Below are 25509 nucleotides of genomic sequence, written 5' to 3' on the forward strand. Positions count from 1 at the left end.
TTCCAAGAAAGTTTTCTTTACAACAGTGAGGTCAACAGAGTTGCAGTGATAGAGCTTGGAGCACAATTCAGCTCCATACCCTAAGGAAATCTGCAGCTCAATGATATGCAGTGATATAGTGCATACACACTGTATGGAATTATAAACTTAGATACTTTTCTGGAATACCATCACAAAGTTATGAAATGATAAAATAACAATTTGTATGTTCACAAAAGGAGAAAAGTACTTGATGGAGTTCCTTAAACAGCCCATCAAGAAGAAAAGGACGGAAGTTGTGTTTTATTTGGCAGCCCAATGTATTTCTTTGTCCAGAAGTAAGTTGTTCCTTGTCAGCCAATTAATTTGTTATTCCTGCAGGATGAGGACTAGTGTGGTACTGGTGAAAAAGCACTGCAAATGAATTAAATAGAGGAATATTTGCAAGGGTAGGGTTGACCTAATATTGACTTTTCCCCAATAAATATTTTGCATGTTTTTAGACTGTGAGACCCTACAACTCTACAAGCCAATAAGGCTGTAAATATCATATGTGTCAACTCAGGCAATAATTTACCTGAACAAATGATATTATTAATGTTTTGCCATATAATGGTGCTTTACTAAATTACAGTTAGTGGCAGTACATTGAAACATTGTGGACTTAATTGCTTTTGCTGTCATAGAACAATTTGAAAACATAGTATTCCTTCCTAAACATGTCAGCTTCTGTAACTACATTACATTGAAAGCACTTTTAGAGATTTCTTCAGTGTCTTTATTTTTGGTTTTGTAAATCCCATACTGAATGCCTTAGTCACAAAAACAGAATAAGATCCCTCTGCTAAAACGTGGCTGAAGAAATGCCACATTTTTTATTAGAAAAGAACACATGGAAAAATGAGTGTGATTGTTTAAAGTTTTCTTTTTATTCCACTACAAGAAACTTCAGCTTAATTCCATGGGCAGTGTTATTGCACAACTTCAGAAAGGATTATGTACAAAACTGAAAAAGTTCCACATATAGTAACAATAATTCCTAAGAGTTGGCTACCCTGTGGTACATTTCCTTGTAGGAAATTCTGTGTAGGCCAAGAATAAAATGGACAAGAAGCCAACTGGAAAAAAATGAAGAATAAGTACTTTAGTTATTTAACTACCACTTTTACAGTGGTAGTTAAATCATGAATTGTCAAATCTGGTTTACACATTTTTAGAGGATGCCTCTGAACTTATGAGGGTTGATGGCAGGCATCCAGGCCACCCGACATCTGATTCTCCTAAGGAAGTTTCTTCTTTGGGACAGGGTAAAAGATACTGAAGGAAAGGTCTGAGAAGCATGAAAAATTCTTTGCTTGCAATAAAATATTTTTCTTGTTAAAATTTAATCACATTTTACTTGACTAAAGTTTGTTGTTTCCCTGGAAAACATACGGTGAGTACAGATGGGCGATACGCTTTGTAAGCACAGTGAAATTGTCCCAGGCATCTTACTGAAGCTGATCCACACACACAGGAGTGTGTCCTCTCCTGTACTCTAGACCCCAGCAGGGCCTCTGATGGGGAACTGGCAAGGACAGAAAGTACTTAACGATCCTGGAAGGACTAATCCACAGCTTCAAGTCAGTTAAAATAGTATCACAAAACTGCTGGTAGGAGCTGGAAAGAGGTAATTTTTTTTGAAAGTTTACTCTTCTGGTTCCTATCAGTGCTATGCAGTTTTGTATTTATTACCTGTACTATGCTATATGTATTTATTACCTATACTATGGGTGCTATGCTTGCTCAGTGAGACAAGGATGAAAAAAGTTATTGTGTGCTGAAAGCATGTGTCTGAGAGTCTGTGTTCCACATTTTGCCCTTGTGTGGTAGAGACAGAAATCATATTTGTCTTTCACACACAAACACATATACTGAGAAGAGAAACTTCTTGGAGATACATCTCTTTTGGGAGAGAAAAAGAACAAAAGGATATTTTCTCAAATTTTTTTTTTTTTGGTGGGTAGGGTAAGAGTGTAAGATTTTTCTTGAGGAAAAAATGTGAAATACATTTTCCTTGAGAAAAAGAGTTACCATTTCTAGAACCATTACAAATTTATGCATGGTTATATCACCTCAAAATTAACTAAGGTTTCTACTACTTAAACATTTTTTTCTACTACTTAAACAATATAACAACTGTAGTTATATTGAGCTCAAATGCAGTAAATATGTCTCTGTGCACTGGGATGCTAAAAGAACTGCTGCTTTTAAAAATGCTGTATGTGATTTTCTTCCACCCATAGCAAGTTTCTGGAGATTTTAAAGTACAGTGTAACCTTTAATAAAAGAAAATACGTTGAAGAAAATGTAGATGGGGTTTCACACTTATTTTTGCACTTACTGAAATAGTGATGTTTCAAACTGATCCTTATATCCTAGTGACTCCTACTTCCTCAAAGAAAATACGATTTTGAAGGGAACTAATATAAAATATAATAAAGTCTAAAGGGAAAGGATTTTCCAAAAAAAATGAAATGCATTGAAATGGAACTCTTCATAGTAGTACACGTGAGAGCTTTGTTTTATTTTGGATTTGTTCAGGTCAAAACAAGAGAGAGACAAAGATCTCCACACTACTGTGTAAAAAAGTAATGTTTTAGTAGTCAGGGCACTCAGTCAAAATGTAAAGGCAAATCTCTGTCAAGGTTGATACAGGCTGGGGAATGACATTATTTTTTCCTATGGCAGCTGTAAAGTTACAAGGTTCTTAGTCTTCCATGAGCAGAAATTGGAAGGATGCATCCCAGACAAGATCAGGATTTTTATTATTTTATATTTCATTTGGAAGGCTTATTGCAAACTTAAACATAAATCTAGGCTTTGAAATGACTTGAGTTTAGTTCCTTAGCAATTGAAACAGAAGATCAGAACATAATTGGAAAGGTGTGTGATGGAATAAATCATTAGACTTCGTGCTTTGTAGTCTTGCTGAAGAAATGATGCATTCCAAGTATCTCTGTCCTACATATAATATAATGGAACCTCATTAATTTTGAATTACTTAAGAGATATGAGAAACAACATATCAGAATGGGAAAATCTTGCACTGTTTATAAATCTGGCCCTCTTCAAACTTAAGCAAGGCTGTACTTGAACTGATGAGCAAGTTAAGATTTACTGGAAACCTAACCCTTCCCTTTCTAGGTAAAGCAGAGGTGCATTGGCCTTTGCCATTTCATGCTTTTTTCCTATCTTGTTATCCTTTTCCAATCACAACTGCATTTGGCCTTACACCAGAATCACTACAATCTGTCACTTTTTTGGCTATTCAAGCTCTCAGTTAGCATCTCCCAGTAACCACGATGGCAGACGCCTTGGTGTTTCAGACAGTGGAAAGTTTTTCTTCCTTCTCAAAGCACAGTTCATCCAAACTGAGGAGCTTTTCCTTCTGAAATGTTTCTGCGTATGCAGCTCCAGTTGTCATGGGGAACCATGCACATGCAAGAGAAGCAAGGCTGACACACCTGGGATTACAAGGTTCAGTTGCATTTGGCTAGCAGTGTATTCCTGAAGTTCTTTACATCTGTGTGTGCCTGGGTTGTTACACCACTGGAACAACGAGGGTCACACAAATGGCAGGAAAAGAAAATAAGAGGTCATCCAGAGCAAGGTTTCTGTTTGTAAAAGGTCCTGGAGGACTCTAATCAACAGGGTTGATGATTAAGGAAATCAAGGATACTTTGTACAATCCAGCTATGATAAGCACTTTTCCCCCGTTTTTTTTCTTCCTATCCAATTAGGATACATGATTTGTTGAAACTGTTTACGTTAATATGCTTCTCAGGCAGTTTTTAATGATAAGGATTTCCCTAAGCATAACATTTTAATAGCAAAAAAAAGTTTATATAATAGCATTCTTACTCTTTAGCATAACTACATATTAAAACTGAAAATAATTTTCTGTTGATGAATCAGGTGCCTTCACTGTAGATTGTAACTTCAGGGAATTAGATCCATTTTTGCAATAAGAAAATGACCAAAGCTGAGCACTCTGTGCTGGTCTAGGATGCTTCTGGTTATTTTGCAATGTGTAAATGAGCTGAGGCTTGGATATAAGAAATCCACCCACAAGACAATGTCTCTGCTGTTATTTTAATTATATTTCTTGTATGGAAATTGGGATTTTAATTATTCTAAAGGCTAATGAAGTAGCCCAACAAACATGCAGACTGATGTGAGGAGCTTCCTGCCTTGAGCTCATAGGAGAGCTGTGTTTACAAGTGACATTGGTCAGAAGTCTGAGACATGGACAAGAACAGACCAAATGAATCCTCTGAAATAAGCTTTAGTAGGGCCACGAGTGTTTCCCCTCTGAAGACAACATCTCTGCAGTGTAGCTGCACTGCATATCCTCATCTGGTGTAAACGAGCAAGCCTCACTGCACTAACACAGCAGAACATGAGAAGCAATGTCATCTGATACTGCTTGGGATATATCCCCTCTTCCCTAAAGTCTCATAAACAGGCAAGTCCAGTGTTTCCAAATCAGGGAAGTCCAGTGTTTCCAAATAATTTTGAAAGGAGGGAGAATAAACATGTTCTCATACTTTAATTTATGGCCGACTGGTTTGTCACCAGCTGCTAAAATATCTTTATGGTGACACATGAATACTTGATACTGTCCAAATAGCAATGCTTTATTACTCATCGTCAAAGAGGATGAGATTGTTTTATCATTCAGTTAAACCAAGAACAGAAGACCTCAGCTTATCAACAACATCCGTCTCCTAAGCCAAAAAAAACCCCTCTACTGATTCCAGGTAATAAGCTCTAAAGTTGGGCTGTACACTTTAAAGATATGCCATTGGGACGGAGGGAAAGCACAGTACTGGTCTGTCTCAATGAAACTTGACAAAGGTCTGAGCTTTAAATAGTTATGATGCAGAAGCTGGTGTAGGACTACAGACAATTCTGTTATACTGCCATTTTCCAGATTAGAACAAGCAGGTAAGAATATGTGCATGCTTTATGGTTTAAAATAATAATAAATTTGAACACATTTGTGTATTCCTGGTTCAGCACTAAAAGGGAGATCTTTGATATAAACAGTTAACAAGCATATCTATGTGTGCATACATACACTTAAGAAACTAATGTTTTAATACTATCCCGCTGCAGTTTAACAGAGGGAGGGACAACCATAAATCCAAAACCATAACCCAGAATAGAACCTATTAGTGGCATATAAATCACAACCAGAAACTTCACTTCAGCTCCCAGTGCAATACACAATGCACATGAAGTGAAATTTGTGCACCTTTTTATCATTTATCAGTTTTATAATGGATGTGATACTTTTAGTGCATTTGATTTTACGTATCATGATTAAGAATTTCCACATAGATTGTACATTAATAGAGGATTATTGAGAAATCAGTTTAGTGCCTTTTACTCAAATACACAGCTACAAATCTATTGATAGAATATTAAAATCCCAGTTATATGCTTAGTCCACCTGTTATATATATGACTTATGCTATCCAACTCCCTTTTAGTTTTTTGTGTTTATACCTGACATGGCACCCAACAGTCATGCTTCTTCTTTATTCCTTTGCAACAGAAAAAAGTGGAGAATTTTTAATTCAAGTAAAAGTAGTTTTGAATCAGATAGTACAACCCAGCAGCAGAATTACATAGATGCCATTTATTTATGTTTTGCATAATCTCTTATAGAATAAAGACAAGTATTTACCATATCAGACACAATGCACGATTCCTACCACTGAAACTGTGCTAACCTTCCTCAGCATCCTCCGCCTCCCCAGATCAGCTGACTCACTTCACATCACCATCATGGGCCAACAGCTGAGGACCTGCTGGTGCCAGAGGAATGAGTGCCACAGGGCTGCACCGGCCATCATGGTTATTGCGATTACCATGTAGGCAATTTGTACATGTGGGCAAACAGATCCCAAAACTCCTTCTGGTGGACATGGTTCTTCTAGGGACACCCTGCTGATCACTGAACACTCTCTTTCAAACTGGGAAAAGGGCAATGGGAAACACTGACTTCTCCACGTCTATTCTGCTCTTTCCCAGATACTGCATCACCTTTAAATTTTCCAGCCATTTGCACTCACTGCTTTGTGTCATACCATTTGTTTATGTGTCAGGTGCAACTACACATCTAAGAGAATTTCTTAAAGGAGATTATAGCATGAAACTCACATTACAGAATAATTTTCTACTTTTCAAAAATTTTTTACCCTTCTCTGTGCTTATTCAGATTTTCTTCCTCTTTAGTGAGATATCGGCAGTAAATGGTCTAATTTTGGTTTTAAAATTGTCCTTGTATTGCAAACAAAGAAGGTCTGTACAGCTGTACCCAGGCCTTTGCATTTCCTTTGTGATTTCTTCACGCATTTTTTTCTGCTGTAGTCACATTTCTGATGTCACGTTAGAGGCAGACGTTCAAGCACATGTCTCTGTAGCAACACAGATCCAAAATTTTCCATTTGAAATGTCTGTGAAGAATTTTGTATCTTTTCTCTGTCCAAAACAAGTGTAGAACAGGCATCAGAACTCTGAATCTCTTTATGCCCTGGCATCCATATTGATTTTGTATTGATGCAAGGGGTTTAGGCTAATTGTTATGGCTGATCACGTGCATGTGAATTAACTGATAACATCTGCCATGCTGTACTGCAGAGTAGGATGGAATATCCATTCTTTTATTCTTTGGTCTTAGCATCTTTGGAGTTGTTAAATGCTGGAGACTCTGCAAATGATATCGGCAGTGTTCTTTTTAAAATTACTTCTTGCAGTTTCCCAGTTCTCAAAGCTCATTAAGAGAGCTTCCCTAGGTGTTCATCTGTGCCTGTTTTAACCACTGTGAGACCTAAGTGCATCTTGGTTGATATATACTGAAATGTTACCAGTACCAAACATTTTCAGAAAACAACTTTAAGAAAGTGTCTTCTGACAGTTCGTAACTTTTGACAAACTGGTCTTGGTAGCACTGCACCCAATCAGCCAAAATCTTGTTCATGCATTTAGTTTTTAAAAAATGTCACCTCACCAAATATTTCTGCTATTTGGACAAGTATTTGATCACAATATTTTTATTCAGTTCCTTAAGTTTCCTGAAAAAGTTGACTTGGTCCCCTTTTTTTCAGTCAAATAACTAAATTTTGAGAGCCAGTATACCAAGTCTTGTGTTTCACACATCATGCCATTTGCTGACTGTTTTGCAGTTTTTCCTATTACCTTTTTCCTAGGCTTATGGAATTTTGGTCCCTTGGAAAAAGAAAACATACATATATCTTTGTGAGCCATACATTTCCTGAGATCATATCTTCATATGGTACAATCAGCCAATTCCTGTCTGGTTCAGATGTGATACCAAAGTTATTATCCTGTCTATGACATACTACACCCTTTCCTTAGGTACTTCATGGAAGCCCAAAAATCTAAAATGGTCAGTACTTATTTTGCTAATTCACCTTTGTAACTCATCCACAACTCACGGTCCTCAGAACTGAACTTCGTTCCAGTGTGTGTCTGTGTATTTACCATCACCTTCACTTTAAGTGGATTTTAATATTATATGAATGTCTGTTCTGGATTCTTACAGATGTTTTTGTTGTTTGTTTTTGCCTGTATTTCAATACTTATTTCACAGAATCACAAAATCACAGAACAAGCTGAGTTGGAAGGGACCCACAAGGATCATTGAGTCCAACTCTTGGCCCTGCACAGCACCATCCCCAAGAGACACACCATGTGACTGAGAGCATTGTCCAAACACTTCTTGAACTCTGTCAGGTTTGGGGCTGTGATCACTTCCCTGGGGAGCCTGTTCCAGTGCCCAAACACCCTCTGGGTAAAGAACCTTTTTCTAATATCCAGCCTAAACCTCCCCTGACACAACTTCAGGCCATTCCCTTGGATCCTGTCACTGGTCACCACAGAGAGGAGATCAGTGCCTGTCCCTCCTCTTCCCCTCATGAGGAAGTTGTAACTGCAGTGAGGTCTCCCCTCAGTCTCCTCTTCTCCAGGCTGAACAGACCAAGTGCCCTCAGCTGCTCCTCACACGGCTTCCCCTCAAGGCCCTTCACCATCTTTGTTGCCCTCCTTTGGACACTCTCTAACAGTTTAATGTCTTTCTAACATTGTGGCACCCAAAACTGCCCCCAGCACTCGAGATGAGGCCACCCCAGTGCAGAGCAGAGCGGGACAATCCCCTCCCTTGCCCAGCTGGGGATGCTGTGCCTGATGCACCCCAGGACACACTTGGCCCTCCTGGCTGCCAGGGCACTGCTGACTCATGTTCAACTTGCCAGGTCCCTCAGGTCCCTTTTCACGGCACTGCTTTCCAGCATCTCATTCCCTGCTCTGTCTGTACATCCAGGGTTGCTCCCTCCCAGGTGCAGAATCTGGCACTTTCCCTTGTTTAACTTCATGTGGTTGGTGATTGCCCAGCCCTCTGATTTGTGGAGGTCTCTCTGACGGGCCTCCCTGCCTTCGAGGGAGCCGACAACTCCTTCCAGTTTTGTATCATCTGCAGACTTGCTTGGTATCCCTTCCAGCCCTGCCTCCAAGTAATTTATGAAGATATTGAAGAGGACAGGGCTGGTGAAGGAGCCCTGTGGAACCCCAGTAGTGACAGGTCACCAGTCTGATGTCACCCCATTCACTCTAACCCATAGTGCCCAGCCCATGAACCAGCTGCTCACCCATTCCATGATGTATTTATCCAGCTGTGTGCTGGACATTTGCTTTAATTCACATTTTTTAAACTGAAACTTGTGAACAGATTTCTCCTGTTACTTGAGGAAAGTTCACATTTTGACTGCAGCAAGCTGTGTCTTCACGTGCTTTGTCACATCTCTGTGAAGTGACTGAGTGGATTGCAGTTTTTCTATGTTACTCATATGGTGGATATCCCCTCGACTGCCAAACAGGTTTTATATCACTAACGTGCTGCCTTCTTCAGCATTCTTTTCCTTTTGACATTTAATGGTTTGTAGAATTTTTTCCTTACATATTATTTTTAACCATGTACTTTGGCTTTCCTCTGGGGACATATTCTGCATTTCCATTTGGCAAACCAATATTTCCCTGACAAAGGTCAGGTCTGAATTTCTGATAGAGAGTTTGATATCTATCCATTTTTACTGTTGCAATCTCAACTGTTTGTTGCCTGTTTTAAGGAGATAGCTCTTGATCTCCATATCAAACTCTGGTATTAAGCCAATAAAATTCAGTACTGCAGGATCTAGCATAAACTATTATAAATCTACATCTGTGGAAAATATTACACTTATTCCTTGGAGGTGATTTCCCATGCTACCTTGTTATCACTTAAAGGGATAAAACAAGAAAGAAGACATGTCATGGAAGAGCAGTTTTGCAAGGAATCTTGCTCGCTTTTCCTTAAAGGAAGTCCAGGACAGCTGGTTTGGTTCTTTAGCACAATGTGTTGATCAACCTAAAAGGAGATATGCTTTGCCCTCCTCAAAGAATTATATCCTTATTAATCTGAATCCTGCCACCCCATCACTGACAGCTAATCCTCCCCACTTTCCATTTCTAATCTCAAAATCCTACTAAAGATTCTGTGATCTCCTAGAGAAAATGGCCCCTTGAATGACTGGTTAAAAGGCTCTTTTAATATGTTCTCTGCTTTTGAATATTAATTCTCTTTGTTTTAGGAAACAAAGGGAATCAGAAACTGATTGGTCTCAGTACCAGTATCTTCTCTTCCGACTTTCTGCATATAGCTGTACAATGTCATCAACAAGATAAGCTGAGTAACAGCTCTTATATAGGAACTGATAACAATAACATAAATGAGTACAATGTACCTATTTAGAAATTCAACACTGGCTTTCTTACTGGGGGTTAGAATTTTATTATTAAAGTTGTACCGGGTCATGAATTTGTTACATTTTTCACTGCTTGTGGGTTTGCTATTTCCATTCATCTTTCTTCACTGCACATTACCACCCATTTCTCTACACATGCCCTGGTCATTCAGAGAAATGGAAAATAATTTTGTGGATGGTATTTCATCCAGCAGCCACTGACTTGTGGTAACTCCAGTGATCTTGTTTAACACAACTGATTGGTAGTTCTGCCTACCTGGGAATTGCTCTGTCAGTGACAAAATCTCTCTTGCCTTCTACTGCATTTGCTGCTGAATGCTGTAGCACTTGAGGTACCTGTTCATAGTTATCCTACCTTCTTCAAGTGATTCAGTTATGAGATTTTTTTTCCCCTGTTTGTAGATCACATATGCAGTTTTAATGATCTTTAGTCATCAAACCCATTTAAGCTTTCCCAGTAGAACCTAATACATTGCATTTTTAATTACAATAGAAAAATGATTCTGTTCAATGTGTGATTTTCAATCTTTTCTTTACAAAGGTAATTTCTGCTTAATACAGAATAATAAAAGAAAAGAAAGGACAAAACATTGTTAACACTATAATCAATCCCAGAACCATATCAATTATAGGCTTATGCGAGGATTGAGACATCTTTATTCTCTGATCTGTTGAAGTGTACTTATCGCCCTCAGCATTGTCGACAATATATAGAAACTTCTGCTGACAGTATATAGATATCTCTAGAGTTTTATGTGCACTGCTGTGTTCTGTTGTTAGGAAATAGTTTTTATGGTTGCTTTCATCTCTCTCTCCATAGATACAGTGTGTACTTGTTCGTTACAGAGCTTTGCTGGTTGGTTGGGAGTGCCAACACTGCCTTGTGAGAGACGAATTAAGCTTTGAGGACAGCCATTGTTTTTAACTAACTCCGTCTTTTAATTTACATTTTTGTTTTCTGTCAGATTTTCTTGTAATAACTTTTAATTTCAGCAAAGTGCATTCAGCATTTAAATTTCCAGTGGGAAGTCTGCTCTGTTTCTACACAAAGATTCACAAGCAGTTGTGATGAACTGTAGTCCAAATTTTTGTAACAACAGTCAGCTGTGACTTGGTCAAATCCGTATACATAATAGGAGAGCATCAATGTAAACAGCAAAGATGTGAAAATATTCATTTTGGTAAGGTAAGGATATTTTTAAAGCTAACAGGTAGTTTATTATGACATGGTTGAATTGTTTTTTGCTCATGTTATCGCGTTATTATAATATTAGTGTACATGAATCCAAACAAGACTGAAAGCATGAAGGTTTTTACCTTATCAATGTTATATTTCCCTCTCTTATTCTGTCTTTGATAACATCAGTGTTGTATGTCTAATGTAATTGTTTAGAGGCCTCGATGAGGAATTTTGAAATTTCAAAGCTAAGAATTGATTTGGAAAATAAAACACTAGAAATTAGTGTTTCTTGAGAAATACTAATTTTGAGTTTTGACAAATTCACTGTTTTTTAGATCAGGGATAAATTAATCTGTTTTTCTCAGAAGAAGATGCGACAAAATTCCAGTAAAGGGTTTATACCTTACTGTTGTTAGAAATGTATCTATAACTGAAATCTTTCAAGATCATTCAGTTTTTCTTTTTATGCCTTGATAGCTGGTCCTATAGAGCCATCCATTAAGTCTTCTATCAGGTCTGGTGGTCTTTTATCCAAGCATGGCAAGAGCATTCAAGTGCTCGTACAATCTAAACTGAAAAATGCCATGTTTTTTTTAACTGAGCCCAAAAAACATTGAGTGGATTTTTAAAAATCCACTCTGACTAGCTTTAAAATGCTGTAGTGGATTTATATGATTTCATCCTTGTGAACGGACTTATTTTCTAGAGCAGAGAGAAATGGAATATACGCTTACCTGCAATAGGGTAGCTATACCCTATGTTTTTAAAATCAATGTGTGCCCTCTTTCTTTTACACAAAAATATTAGGAGAAAAAAATCCTGGAAAGATATTAATTGCAAGAAGCACTTAGTAGACTCTCCTTTTGGATTCATCTAAGTGACCACAGTACATGAACAAACCAGCTTCATCCTGTGCATGCTGTCTGCTTTTATATCTTTGGGAGCTATTTCTGCCTGAAGAATGTGTTCCTAGAGTACATTTTCAGAGGCCTTTATTCTACAAATCTGGGTACAGCTTTCTACACCAGCCATTTTCAGAGAAAAGCACAAAACAGATTTGATAAAACCAGTTCTGCAGAAATTCACTTGAGTTTCTCAATCTCCCTATCTTGATTAAAAATTAAAATTATGAAAAAAAAAGGGATGCTTTGTTTGTTCAAATAAAAATGATATTTTGTTTCCTACAATCTCAATCTTAGTTTTAAGCCAGAAGTTCTAAAAAATCAAATACACAAATGATATTTTACCCCAGGCCGAATGAAGGATTTAAACTGATCCAAGACCTTTTTTATTTACTTCTCAATTTGTCAAATCTTCATGGGTCAACTCAAATTATTTTATCAATTTTCTTGCATTGACAGCAAACAAACAGAAGTGAACCAGAAATTCACATAACTTTCAGCTTTAGTTGAAAATGAGCTTAAAATATAGAGAGTTTGGTCAAGAGCACAAATGACCTCCAGTTCCAGATAATATTCCTTCTTGGCTGCCTTCCCTAAAAGATTTGGTTTTGCCTTCACAGCCTCCGTTTTACTCTGCTTGTGTTTATTATTTGATAAACTGCTAGTAAATGTGCTTGTAGATCAGCAATACACCAAAGATTATTTTCTTGCTGTGTTTGTTAGATTCTCAAGCTGCTTGTGGTTTATTTTGATGCTGAAGTAGATTTTTATTCTACTGCCTGTCTGGGATATATCACTGCTACAGCTCAAGTGCCAGAAGTTGTGTGCACAGATGAGGCTAAAGCACAATTATCATTATAGGCATAAGGAGTTTAATCTGATGGTCTCCTCCCAGTTACTCTTATTATTTCTGGACACAAATCTAACCAAATTAATTACTGATGTAACAGTTCAACATTACTGTATGTAACATCCACTTAACTTATCTGCAGGACTTTCATTTTAAATATAAAATTCAAATATTAAAGGCGTTTCCCTTGACAGGTTTCCTGATAAGGACAAGATGCCTTGGAACACAGTAGTACTTGTGTGGATGCCAGAATTGAAGCTGGGTCCAACACAACACAGCGGGGCAGGTTTGCCTCGGCTCTGGGAGCAGAGCTCAGGCATTTCTGTATCCCAGATGAGTCCATTAACCTCTGCTGAAGCTCAGAAACCCTCAGCTATTACTGCTTTCCTAAACAATGATTTGCTTTGAGCTATCACACACTGTTGCATGTTTCTGAGAGAATATTTAGAATGCAGTGATTAGGAAATATGTTCTCTGCTCCCTAGAAAGGGAAGACTCAGGCAGATAAATGGAATTGACTGATTGCAGAAGAATAATCTTCTCAGCTCCTCTGGCCTTTCTGAGAAGGAAGAAAAGGTTTGCTCAGCTCATCTACACTTCCCTCTTTAATCTCCCTGTGTAATTGTGAATAGCTGCAATATGTCAAAAGCCACAGGTGCCAGTGCATGCAGCAACTCAGGTATTAAGTTGAAGGAACATTACATTAGCTTTTTAGGCAATTAACATGGCTGTAGGGGAGACCATCTGGAATAAATCTGCAAAACAAACAGTTCACAGAAACCCAGCAGGCAGCTCTATGGATTGTTGTATTTGTACAGTACTTCATTAGAAAATAAACATATAACTTCTATTTCAAGCACAAAGCACAAACAGTATTAAACCAGATCTGATAGTTAATAAAGCTGTCTTACTAAATGACACATTTGGAAGAGCTGTGTGAATCACTGCAAGGAAAAGGTTGCGAAAACTCTAGTGGCTGCAGTTAGGTGTTGGCACAGCCAAAACAACTGCTCCTGAGTTAATGTAGAAATGTATTTTCCTCTTGGTTTGCAGCTACAAAAGCCTGCTTTGATAACTGTTAATATCAGCTAATGATTCAGTATGTAGAGAAGGGACACACCATGCATCAGCAAACTGCAATAAAGCAGTCAGCTTTAGCCTGCTTCTGGAACTTCATACTTTGCTGTGTTTATATATTTCTCCATTAGAGACCCACAGCAGGAGACTCAAAATTCGTCATCACTAGGTTTATTCCTGCCAAAGGTTTGCTGAACACAGTAGGCTATAACATAGAAATGTTGGACGAGGCTAGTATTGATGCTTCAAGAATCAACCATCCACCCTCTTCCTCCTTAAGGCCTATTCTGTGCTCAGAGGAGGCCATGGGATGTGCAGTTGGAACAGTTAAGATGGACAAAGTTCATCTTGGAAGCCATAGCAGCAAAAAGCACCAAAGTTTCCCCCAGTAGACACTGAGCAACTCTGCTCAGCTGATGGACATCTCTACAGGGACTGGTGCCTCAGCTATCAGAGCTCACCACACCTCTGCCCAGTGCTGGGAGCAAGGCCAGGGCTTCACAGACTTCCTCCACATTGTGGCTCCTGTGAGACCCATGGCACAGTAGAGGGAATCAGCCAGCTGAGGAATCAGCAGTAGTAAGTGTACCAACACAATCAACAAATATGTGGCTCATGAGAAATGCATATTTTATGTCAGAACAAATGGCATTTCTGCAAACTATTTGCATAAGTATACAGGCAAATGGATTACTTGTCACAAAAGCACCTTCTATTACAAATAGGGTATTTTCAGACTAATAATATTTTCCTGTTTTCTGTACCAAAAAATGTTAGTAATTAGTGTACCAATTACGATAATATAACTAGCTGCAGAACATTCAAACAAACTTCCATTTGCCAAGTGTTGTTCAGATTCATAAATAATGGGTCTAGGTATGAGTGTAGGATTACATCTGATCATTTCTAGCTGGTTTAATGCCACCTGATCTTTTCTTCAGAGAAAGAAAAAGCACTAATACAGCTAGGAAGAAAAACGCAACATTTAGCATGGTTCTCCCTAATTAGCCCTGCTAAGAAACCATCTAATGGAGCAGGACACCACGTACCTGCACCTAGCCAGCTCTGGACATTTAGTTCAGGAATTTTGGTGCAGTGGCCTATTGTGCTGCAAAGACATAGCACACAGCATAATTATGCTTATTGGCCTGCTCACACCCTAATTAATTAGGGAGCTGTTCTGAAGACCAGAGCTTTTGGATATATACAGTGATGGCAGCTAAAATGTTGGCATTTGTCAACAGTTACTTCACCTCAGGTGCTACCTAACAAGCCACAGTCTGCTGAATACACTGAACTGAAATAACCATGGTAACTCCAGGTATACAGTGACGTTTTAACGCTCACTACTGCCTATCCTCAGGCCATTGCTTGCAGAACTAAATGGCCCATCAAGAAGAAGAATAAAATGGTGTCTGTACAATGCATGAAAAATGTTAAGCACTTTTAGGGATTAAAGCCATTTTCATTTACCTCAGAAGGGAAAAAGGAGAAAAAGGGAAAAAACATAATACAAAAGCACGTATTATGAAGAAATAATGAAACTACCACATCCTACTGCAGCAACTGCTACTAAAATGTCAGTATCTACCAAGAGCTATCCCAAATTGGTATCTAAGATACCAAAATTAATTCCTATTTTAAGTGCCTCTTACTACATACTGACTTTATAAATTACAGCAGCAATATCAAATGTCTTTCATGCTCAGTCACTGCCAAACTGCAGTAGAAATTCTATCAGTTATAAGCCACAGCAATTCTCAAGCAAGGAAGGCAATGTAGTACAATACTTTATGAGCACTGTCTTACCATCCGACCTGTTTTTCAATAAAAAGACAGTGCAATCCTCTATTTTATCATCTTTTCATCATCCTGATGAAAAGTCTGATTTTTTTAAAATGTTCAGTTATTGTGTTATATTACTTCCTCCATGGTGAGAGAGAGGATTTGAATGTATACAAAAGTATCTGTAAAATTGTCTTGTATTTAGAATTTTCACTTACCAAAATGAAGAGACAACCAGAGGCAAGTTTTGTGTGTTCAGGAATAGTAGAAAACACGGACAAAATCAAGCAACCAAACACAAGGAGAAAACTGAAAAAGAAAGAATATTAATAATTGTTAATATTTTTCAGTACCCTGACCCAGTATCTGTATTGATCCTACTTCACCAACATTAATAGAAGACTGTCTTTGTACAGTCTTCATTAGTAGAAGGGAATACAGGCACTACTTAGTTCATTAGAATAATAACCTGTTATTAAATCCATACCTTTCTGAGCAGCACTGCTAGAATTAACAGAAACAAGATTTTCTTGGGAAAATGACCCAGTATACACAGACGTTATGTTTTGCATCACAGTCCTGTACCTTTATGCAGTCCAGATAATCTAAGTGTCTTTAAAGAAAGATCTCCAACGGGACAGTTGTTTCCCAGGTCTGAAAAATCATTTCTCCCACAACTGATCACAAATATCTGCTGCACAAGCTTACCAAAGAGTTAAGTTACATATCACACCTCTCTGTCCATCTGAAACAACCTCCTTCTGAGCAACAGACTTCATGTACAAACCACCAGAAGTGAGAGGCAGTCATTGTCCTCAATGAACAGGCTCTGTTCTGGGAACAAACTTCGTATCATACAATCCACTGAAGGACTTAAAACGATTACACAAGCTGGGCAGTTACAATCAGGAAAACATGAGCACAATTTTGAGTTTGCATGAGCCTGTATGTTTCATGATACTGATGAATATATACAGGCAAAACAGAGCTAAATCTTTTTGTGAGGAAGATCCAAACAAATGGTATCACTGCAGAAATTCTTGCATATCCCATGTCCAGTCCTTAGAGCATACAGCACAGGTGTTTGCAGACATGAGACAGAAAAGCTGATATTGCTCTGACACATACTGTTGGTGGTAAGGATTATCCTTTCCTCTTGTACTGCTTCACCAACAATACCACTGTGCTAGTGAAACCATCTATGAACTGGATGAGAAAGGTTCATTTTACCCACAATATCATGAACTGACTAATCAGCAGCCACTAATAATTGATTCTACCAATGTCTTGCTTAATTCCTTCTTAAAACACTTGTCAGTCATGCTGTGCTATGAGTCAACCAACAAATGGCAGGCCTTTGACTTTTGTCTGAATTGCTGGGACTCATTAGCAGATGTTCTAACCCACGTGAATAGATATTGTAATTAACATAGATACATATCCCTCCCTGCCCTTATCTTGACCCATGAGCCTTTCATTATACTTCTCCATCCAGCTGAGGAAGGGGAATGATAGGGAGGCTTTGGTGGGCACCCAGTGTCCTGCCAGGGTCAATACAGCACACTGTGAAACCTCTGCTCCAAAAGATTGCAGAACTTGGCTGACAAAGGCCATGCTCTGGCTTTGAAGTGAGCTCTGCTTTGAGCAGGAGGTTGGACAGGAAGACTCAAAGAGGATCTTTTCAACCTAAATACTTCTGTGTTTCTAACTACTGGATATAACATTACTATATTATTGCATCTGCATCCACTTGTGCTTCAGGAGCTATGGTTACTTTTTCCCACAACATATGGACTTTCCATAGTGGTGCAATATAGTAGTGCTATAATATATGCAATACATTACATAAAAATATGAGTCTAGTCTTCAGAATTTCTAGTAGAAAATCTCTATCTGCAATGCAATTAGACTTTGGAGGCACATTTTTTAGCATATCACTTAACTGCTGGGGAGAAGTTCTACTCTGAAAATCAAATATGGTACAACCTTGCATATAAATTCTATTAAGGACTGTAAATAAAACAGTATCCAGGAGGGTGAAGTGCACATTTGGCATACACCGTTGGCAAGTCTTCTAGACTAGAGAGAGGTGAAGATCAACACATGCTCCAAGATTAATTAAAAAACTCATTCAAGACGTGCAATTCCAAGCACATGTACAGGCTGGGCAGAGAATGGATCAAAAGCAGCCCCAGGGAGAAAGACTTTGGGGTGTTTCTGGATGAAAGTTCAACATGACTTGGCAATGCATGCTCACAGCCCAGAAAGTCAACCACATCCTGGGCTGCATCAAAAGAAGTGTGGCCAGAGGTCGAGGGAGGTGATTCCACCTCTTTACTTCTGTGAGACCGCACCTGGAGTGCTGCATCCAGCTCTGGGGCCCTCAGCACAAGAAAGACATTGGCCTGTTGGGACATCTCCCAGAGGAGAGCCACTAAACTGATCACAGCGCTGGACCAGTTCTCCTGTGAAGACAGGCTGAGAGAATCAAGGCTGTTCAGCCTCCCCTCAGAAGAGAAGGCTCCAGGAAGACCTTAAAGCAACCTTCCATTACCTAAAAGGGGCCTACAAGAAAGCTGGGGAGGGACTTCTCACAAGGGCATGTCGTGATAGGACAAGGGGGAAGGCCTTAAGCTGGAGGACATAAGATTTAGGTTAGATATTAGGAAGAAATTCTTTACTGTGAGGGTGCTGAGGCACTGGAACAGGTTACTCAGAGAACTTGTGGATGCCTCATTCCTGAAGGTGTTCAAGCATGTTGGATGGGACTCTGAGCAACCTGGTCTAGTGGAAGGTTCTGTGCCCATGGCAGTGGGGCTGGAACTGGATGATCTTTAGAGTCCCTTTCAACCCCAAACCATTCTGTGATTCTATTTTTCTATGATTCTATTTTTCTATGATTCTGTGATTCTATGATTCTATGATATGTGACAAAAACCCATCTTGTGAGCAATTTTCTTTCCTTCACCTCCCTTTATAAAAATGGAAAATCTCAAAGAACGTTACTTGTAGTTTCAGCTGCTACAGCCTTCAGATGCAACCCCCCTATAATTACATCCTACTGACATAGGCATAAATGTGGTTTCTTCTCATTAAGGCTTGCATGGAGGGCAAAATAAAATTTTGAGTGACTAAGAATTTACAGTAAAAGAACGTAATTTCCTTTTACTGAATTTCTTTAGACCTGAATCAATTAAAATGACATTTGCTTACTTCCTTTGTGTTTAGGTATTAAAAATCCCTCATTTGGTTTTATTCCTGTAATACCAATTAAACTGGAGGCCCAGTTGTACTGGGTCTTGTCCAAACACACAATACAAGTTTTCACTTGGAAGAGATTTCTTATAGCACAATTATAGAAAACAGACACAGCAGGAAAAAAGAAAGTTTTTTGTTCCCATATCACAGTTGGAAACCATGGCACTGTAAAGGTAAGGGACTTGCCTAAGGCTACATAGAAAGTCTTTATATGTGGAATAAACCTGAACCTTTTAAGTCACAGCCCAATCCTACAGGCACAAAACTGTTGTCCACTCACCCACCACTTGCTTTGCCATGGTCTGTCAGGACCGTGCTTTAGAATATCACTGTGGGCAAGCTGTTTATTCACAATAGATGGGAAAAGTGAGTCAGGAGAGGGAGTAAGTACAGTTAAGCAGTGTATTAATCAAAATAAAAGCAAATATTCAGGAAAGCCAGGTGCAGTGTAGATTAGCACCTGGTTGACATAATTCTACAGTTTGTCCATGAAAAGCAGAAACAATCCTCACAGCAATACATAAGAAGAGTGTTGGAAAGAAATTTTTCCAAACATATATAACCTTTGTTCTCAGTTTTTCCAGAAACTCTAAAAGGAATGGAGCATCATTATTAATTATTATTATTATTAAAGAACAAAAGAAAAATGTTTGCATTTATCCGCAAACACATTCAAATATTGCCCCTCTGTCCCTCATTCCTCCCTCCAACACTGAACACTGTTTTTAGTGCCACTCAGTACATTATGTCTAAAATTAAAGTGTAAGCACTTTTAGGGAGGGGAGAAACCCAATCCTACTAGCATGGCAAAACTAAAAGCATACATTTAGGTGTTGTAAAACACAACAGTAGCAACAAAAGTGGAATGTTTTCAGTAGTTTATATATCGCTGAAGTGCTTTCCTTCAAAGTAAACTAATAGTTGGGATTCACTATCTATCTTTTTTAGTGCAATCTGTTTACTCAAGCCATGCAACAAAAGCACCTCTCCTTTTTCCCAGCTGGAACTGAAGGCATGAAGGGTCTAGCAACACCTTTCACCTGGCTGGATGTTAAACGATTTTAACAAAATCAAAATAAATCCCTAAGGTTCAAACATCACAGTGGTCAAAATTTATCAGAAATTGTTCTGTCCTATTGTGAACTATTTCTCCAGTGACAGATGAAGTGTAGAGGATTGCATTAAGCCCTGGATAGTAATTTGATAACCCTCAATAGAAGAAAAAGTTTTTCCCATGCCATCATTTGAACTGTGTGCTATGATACATGCTGTACAAGACTATGCTGCTGTAGGTAGAGAGGAGTACAAAGCAAAACACAGAGCAATTATATTTGGCCTCTAGTGGTTCAATCTGGATCATATAATTGTTCAGGCTGAAAAAACCAGATGGTTTTTCCTCATGCATTCGGTATCAGACAGTAAAACATATGCCTTGGGCAGCAACTTCCCATAAAATTATTCAAGTGCTGCCATAGCCTTGTATTTTATCAAAAGCAGCAACTTCCATTTTTGTTTCAGCAATAATCAGTTTTGTTTCAGATCCTTTCATCTTATTCCCCTGCTCCTGAAAGTATATACTAATTGGAGAAAAGCCAGTTTATGAAAGATAATATAACTCAGAAGCTTTGATATTTAATCAATCTGCCTCTCATAAACTTTTCTTACTGGTTAATTAGGACCTACCAATTCTCCATTTATATAATTTTCAGCAGAATTTTACTACGGTTTGATTTAAGGGCTGTTCATATGGAAAAGGATGTTCAGCTTAAAGCAATTGTTAAAACATTACTTAAGGAGTATCATAAGGATGAAAAATATAACCTGGGAAGATCTTTAAGAGCTACTTAGCTACATAATTTACTGCTAGAATTAAAATAATCAAAAGTTAAACATCTGCAAACTTTTGTGGCCTCTTCTGTAAATAATAAAAATGTATCACTGTTAAAGTGGCATAATTAAGCGATTAGACCACCAGAGATATTTTCCAGTATTATTTGAGGTCTGATTTAATCCCCACAGAGGTAAGGGCATTCAGGATTATGACCAAAACTGCAAACTGTTGGCAGTGCCATTATCCCAGATTTTGTATGGAAGGTAGAAAATGTTTGAAAGCTTTTGCTAACTTTAGTTACAACCAAAAACTAGCTCTTACTTTTCCCACTGGTACACTAATGCACTTGCTTGCAAATTTAGAGGGAGTTGTTTGCATTCATGAGGTCTGAGTCTACAAAGAACTATTAGAGCCCCTCCATAAGTAATTCTTTCCACAGCCAGGGGCAGTGACCGTGCTTTCTTGACAGTGATCAGGATCTTGCTGAGTTGAGTACCTAAGTGCCGCCTTTACATGATTTTTTAATCCTCGAATGCATAAAATCTGTGTGTGGCATTAGATAAATAAATGTGCTGAAGATATACTGGATGTATAGCACCAATAGATACATTAAAGATTTACATAAGTGGATAATATACCCAGAGAAAACCCTATTAAAAAAGGAAGGAAAGACAGTCTTTCATAGCACTGTTACACTTTCATGGGGATTATTAATTTTTGTGAATGGTTCTCACAAAAAGCAAAAAGACAGATCTGCCTTGGCTAGATGTTATCAGCACTCTCATCCCTCTTGATGGGTGAAAGGGAGAATTTACAGCTTCAGTATCCCGTGCAACTGCTGGGGACAGAAGAAAAAACATCCTCTCCTGGAGCAGGAGTTACTCTTATATGTACACACAATTTGCAAGACACCAGGTTCCCACAGAGGAGGAATTATGCATATTGTTCAACTTAGAGCTGGTGTACCACATTCCACCCCAGAGCAGATGTGAATGCTCAAGGCAGGAGGGCAGCACAAACCTGACAGCACCCTCAGCCTCTGAGCACTTCCTGGTGCCTCTGAGCAGACAGTCATTGGAGGTGGGTGGAAATGCCCTCTCTGATAGGACATGGAAAGAGAAACGCTGAAGCATTTTCCTAGCTTCAGGAAGAACTGAAAGTGAAAACGTCATCTAGTGCAGGCGTGAGGCAGACAGTTACACAGGTTCTGCGGTATCTCCCTTAAAAAGTAATCTTTTCAACATTCCTATAAAACAGATAATGCACTGCTGACATGGTGGAAAAGAATACAGTTTAACAGTTTTGATAGTGCAAGCCACGTGGATTAAATTTTCCATCATTTATAGTTTCATTGTGACTTGTTTATGCAAGAAAATGAGATATGACAAAGGTTATTACAATTTGTTAAAAGTGTTTGACAAAAGCTGCATGGAGAATAAGTGCTCTTCCATAGAAAAAGCCCATAAATTTCTCCTGTAGATTTCCCTTAAAATGACTTGCACTTCAACCTTTCCTTCAAGCGGAAGAGTGTAGCATGTTCAGGGTGGGAATGCACTGCCTTCTACCCAGAAATAGTACAGTCCTGGCTGTGGAGAGGTAGAGTATGAGGACCTCACAGTCTTAAAATGGGAAAATAAACTGGATATGAAACTTAATAAATAATTTTTGAGAAAAAAAAAGCATTGCAGCAAACCTGTCTTTTTATGTATTCTTTCTTTGGATTAATTGCTACCTTTTTCAGAAATATAGAAACTTGAACTGAATTTCATGTCTGACAATTTTTAAGAACCAAGCATGCTGCTGAAGCAACTTATTTAGAAAGGTGAGTTTTGTCAGGCTGTGATGGATAAATTTTGTTTTAAAAATATTTTTTGTTCCACTGTGGGATGTTTATTCATTCTAAAAATTAGAACAGTTTATCAAGCATGAAACAGTTTACACTTGCAGTGTGAAAAAAATTGTTGCCAACCCAAATTGTTCTTTTCTGACATATTTTTAAGGAATCGTATTTTTAGCAGAGTCTGCTAAGTGATTGTACTTGGCTTCTATTGACAAAGCAATGAAGAGGCTATAACAGGAGATGATATCAAAACAAAGCAAATCAAATAGTTCAGGTACCTATGGGGCACAAATAAAAGAGTCATTAAATGCACATTTGATAACCCATTCCATCACAGACAAAAAATAAAATATCAAGGTAAGTTTCTCCAGGGTTCTAAAAAAGGAGGCATCGTTTTTCCTTGAGCAAGCACATTAGCTTAAAAAAACCCAAAACAAATCAGGAAATGCTTTTTCTTAATGCTCAGAGATTCTTGTGACCTAGATATTTTCTATTTTCATTGGTGTCAACAGGAGATAACAGAAAAATTAGAATAAAGCATGCGGTCCTCCAGATTTTAACTATTTTACTGATTGGGACAAGTAATAATGATTTGGCTCGAATCTTTAGAAAATGACAAAATGCTCCTTTTATCACTCACAAAGCATAGGTCTTTTTGTAAACCAAAATTTTCAAATGTGAAGGCTTAATTTAATAAATAAAATTTGTATTTAGACAACTCTGTTGGATTTTTCTTTTGCATCAAATAGCTCCAACTCCCAGTGACAAGTCTGGTATCTTACACAGCAACCTTTGCTTGACCACAGATACTTCACAAGAAAATTAATTTAAAATATGAGTAGAAACTATGTTGTCTTTACCACTGAGCACAGGTTGCAGAATTTATATATATTTTTTAGAACATATACAATATTAAGATAAAACTTCAGTATAATGAAATAGAGAAAATTTAAAGAATTACAGTATGAAGCTAGAGAAGTGAAAACCACTATATAACTTTTTCTTTAAAATAATTTTTCTATTGCTGTCTATTTCTTCTAACCTTTTTCACAGTCTAGGGCAAAGGGAAGTACTCAAACAACCTTTTTATGTGAAAGTGTTTGCTAACATACTGTACTTGGATGTCTTGCTAAGGAGAAAAATAATCCTTAATATAGGAAATGTATAGATGTGCAAGGAAGAAATGTGTTCGGTAATCACCAGCATAATCCACTACAAAATCAGCTTTTCAGGTCTTCAGGTTTTAAGATAAAAATATTGCCACTACCTCATGTTTGGTTGGGTTTTTTTTAAAGTAACAGAGCAAACTTAAAAGAACAGGAAAATTGCAGGACTGCTGGGTAATTTTTATGCCACAAGAGTTGCCTGTTTGCTTGGTGCTCAGAGTGCAGCTCTGACTCTGGCAAAGCCAAGGTGTGATTTACTGTAGCAGGGCCAGACATCAGTTACCTTCATTGCCTAATTGACCATCAGTGGCCAACGCTGCCAACACTGGCTTTGGCAGCTAAAACTAAGGAGGAAACACACTGTGTTGGGAGAAAAGAACCTTATCCTCTGGCGTTAATCCCATTTACTGTGATTCAAGTGAGTAATGTGACAGGGAATGACACTCCCAATGGCTGTTGATGGTCTGTACCATTAAATGCTGAGGACTGCCACTGGAATCATTTCAGCCTGGGTAAAACACCACTTTCCTAGACAATTCCTGGGTATGGTCTGGGAGTTACCATGTGTCTGGATGAAATTTTTCTCTGGACTTGCCAGTACATCTTTTACTACGGATAGGTACTTCTGGATGTCAAGTTATTGCGTTGAAAAAAACATTATCAAATGAGCCTATTTAGCAACTGAGCTGTAATTTACAAAAAGTGGGGATATTTTACATTTGAATACCTCAGGATATATCACAGCAGAGGCCTGCCAGAGTTCTAGAAGCATTTGGACAATGCTCTCAGACATATGGTGAAATTCTTGTCCTGTACAAGGCCAGGACTTGGACTTCGATGATTCCTGTGGGTACCTCCCAACTCAGAATATTCTCTGATTCTGTGATTTCAGTCCTGTTTTACATCTTAATTAAAAGTAAATATGGGGACAAAATCTATTGAAAATTTAATCTTTCAAATTCAGGTGCCTGATTGACATATTTTAATAAAAGCTTGGGATTAAGACTATTAGCCCAACTTGACTATGATAGGATGATACTGTGGGAAACATTCGAGTCCACTGTGCATTTTCACAAAAAATACTTCATCCTACTGAAGAGCTCTGGAACAAAAATCAATTTCCTCATTTCTCTTATTTTTTCTCCAATAGTATATTGTATACTGCATTTTGCTTTGGTTTTACATTTGTTTTTCATTGATGTATAGTCAACAACATTGACAATTAAAAGAGTTTTTCAGGGGAAAGGACACTCAAATGCAGTCATACAAAGATATTGTACTGTAATACATGAGCCAAAGGAACTTATTTTAATCATATCTCTCAAGAAGGCATCTTAGCAACCCTTGGCTACTTCTACAATTTTTTATCCTTCCAGGCGTGTGAACCAAAAAGTACCCACAATGAACAAAGAAGTACCCACAAGTTCTCCAATAACAGCTTTCCAGGCTGCAAAATAACATGGTTGTTCTGCCAGTAATGCTCAATTCCATGACATAAATGAAGAATCTATGGGATCCCTGGCTTTGCATGGGGATTCCAATTTGCTGTCATTAAATGTGGTTATCTCACATGTTAGCCAGAATAGTAGATAACACATAAAGCACACTTAAAAAAATTATTTCTTTTTAAATAATAAAAATTATTTTGAGTGGAAACATCAGAGCTTTGACATGTATTGTACCACATCATTATATCAGCCTGTGGTGGCTGTGGGGGGAATGGTACAAAATGATACAAAATCATATATACCAATTAATCTGATCACTTTATG

At 38.1% G+C, this 25509-nt stretch overlaps 1 protein-coding gene across 2 annotated transcripts in view; it reads right to left on the reverse strand.

Moving 5' to 3' along the window:
• Nucleotides 1-25509, reverse strand: part of KCNQ5 (potassium voltage-gated channel subfamily Q member 5) — a 282302-nt gene that overhangs the window by 70316 nt on the left and 186477 nt on the right. For both annotated transcript variants that reach the window (XM_039569441.1, XM_039569440.1), the window contains exon 2: nucleotides 15861-15951. In XM_039569441.1, coding sequence (XP_039425375.1) covers nucleotides 15861-15951 — 91 coding nt within the window. The remainder of the gene's footprint in view (nucleotides 1-15860; nucleotides 15952-25509) is intronic.

Source organism: Corvus cornix, chromosome 3, assembly GCF_000738735.6.
Source record: "Corvus cornix cornix isolate S_Up_H32 chromosome 3, ASM73873v5, whole genome shotgun sequence".
Classification (NCBI taxonomy): domain Eukaryota; kingdom Metazoa; phylum Chordata; class Aves; order Passeriformes; family Corvidae; genus Corvus; species Corvus cornix.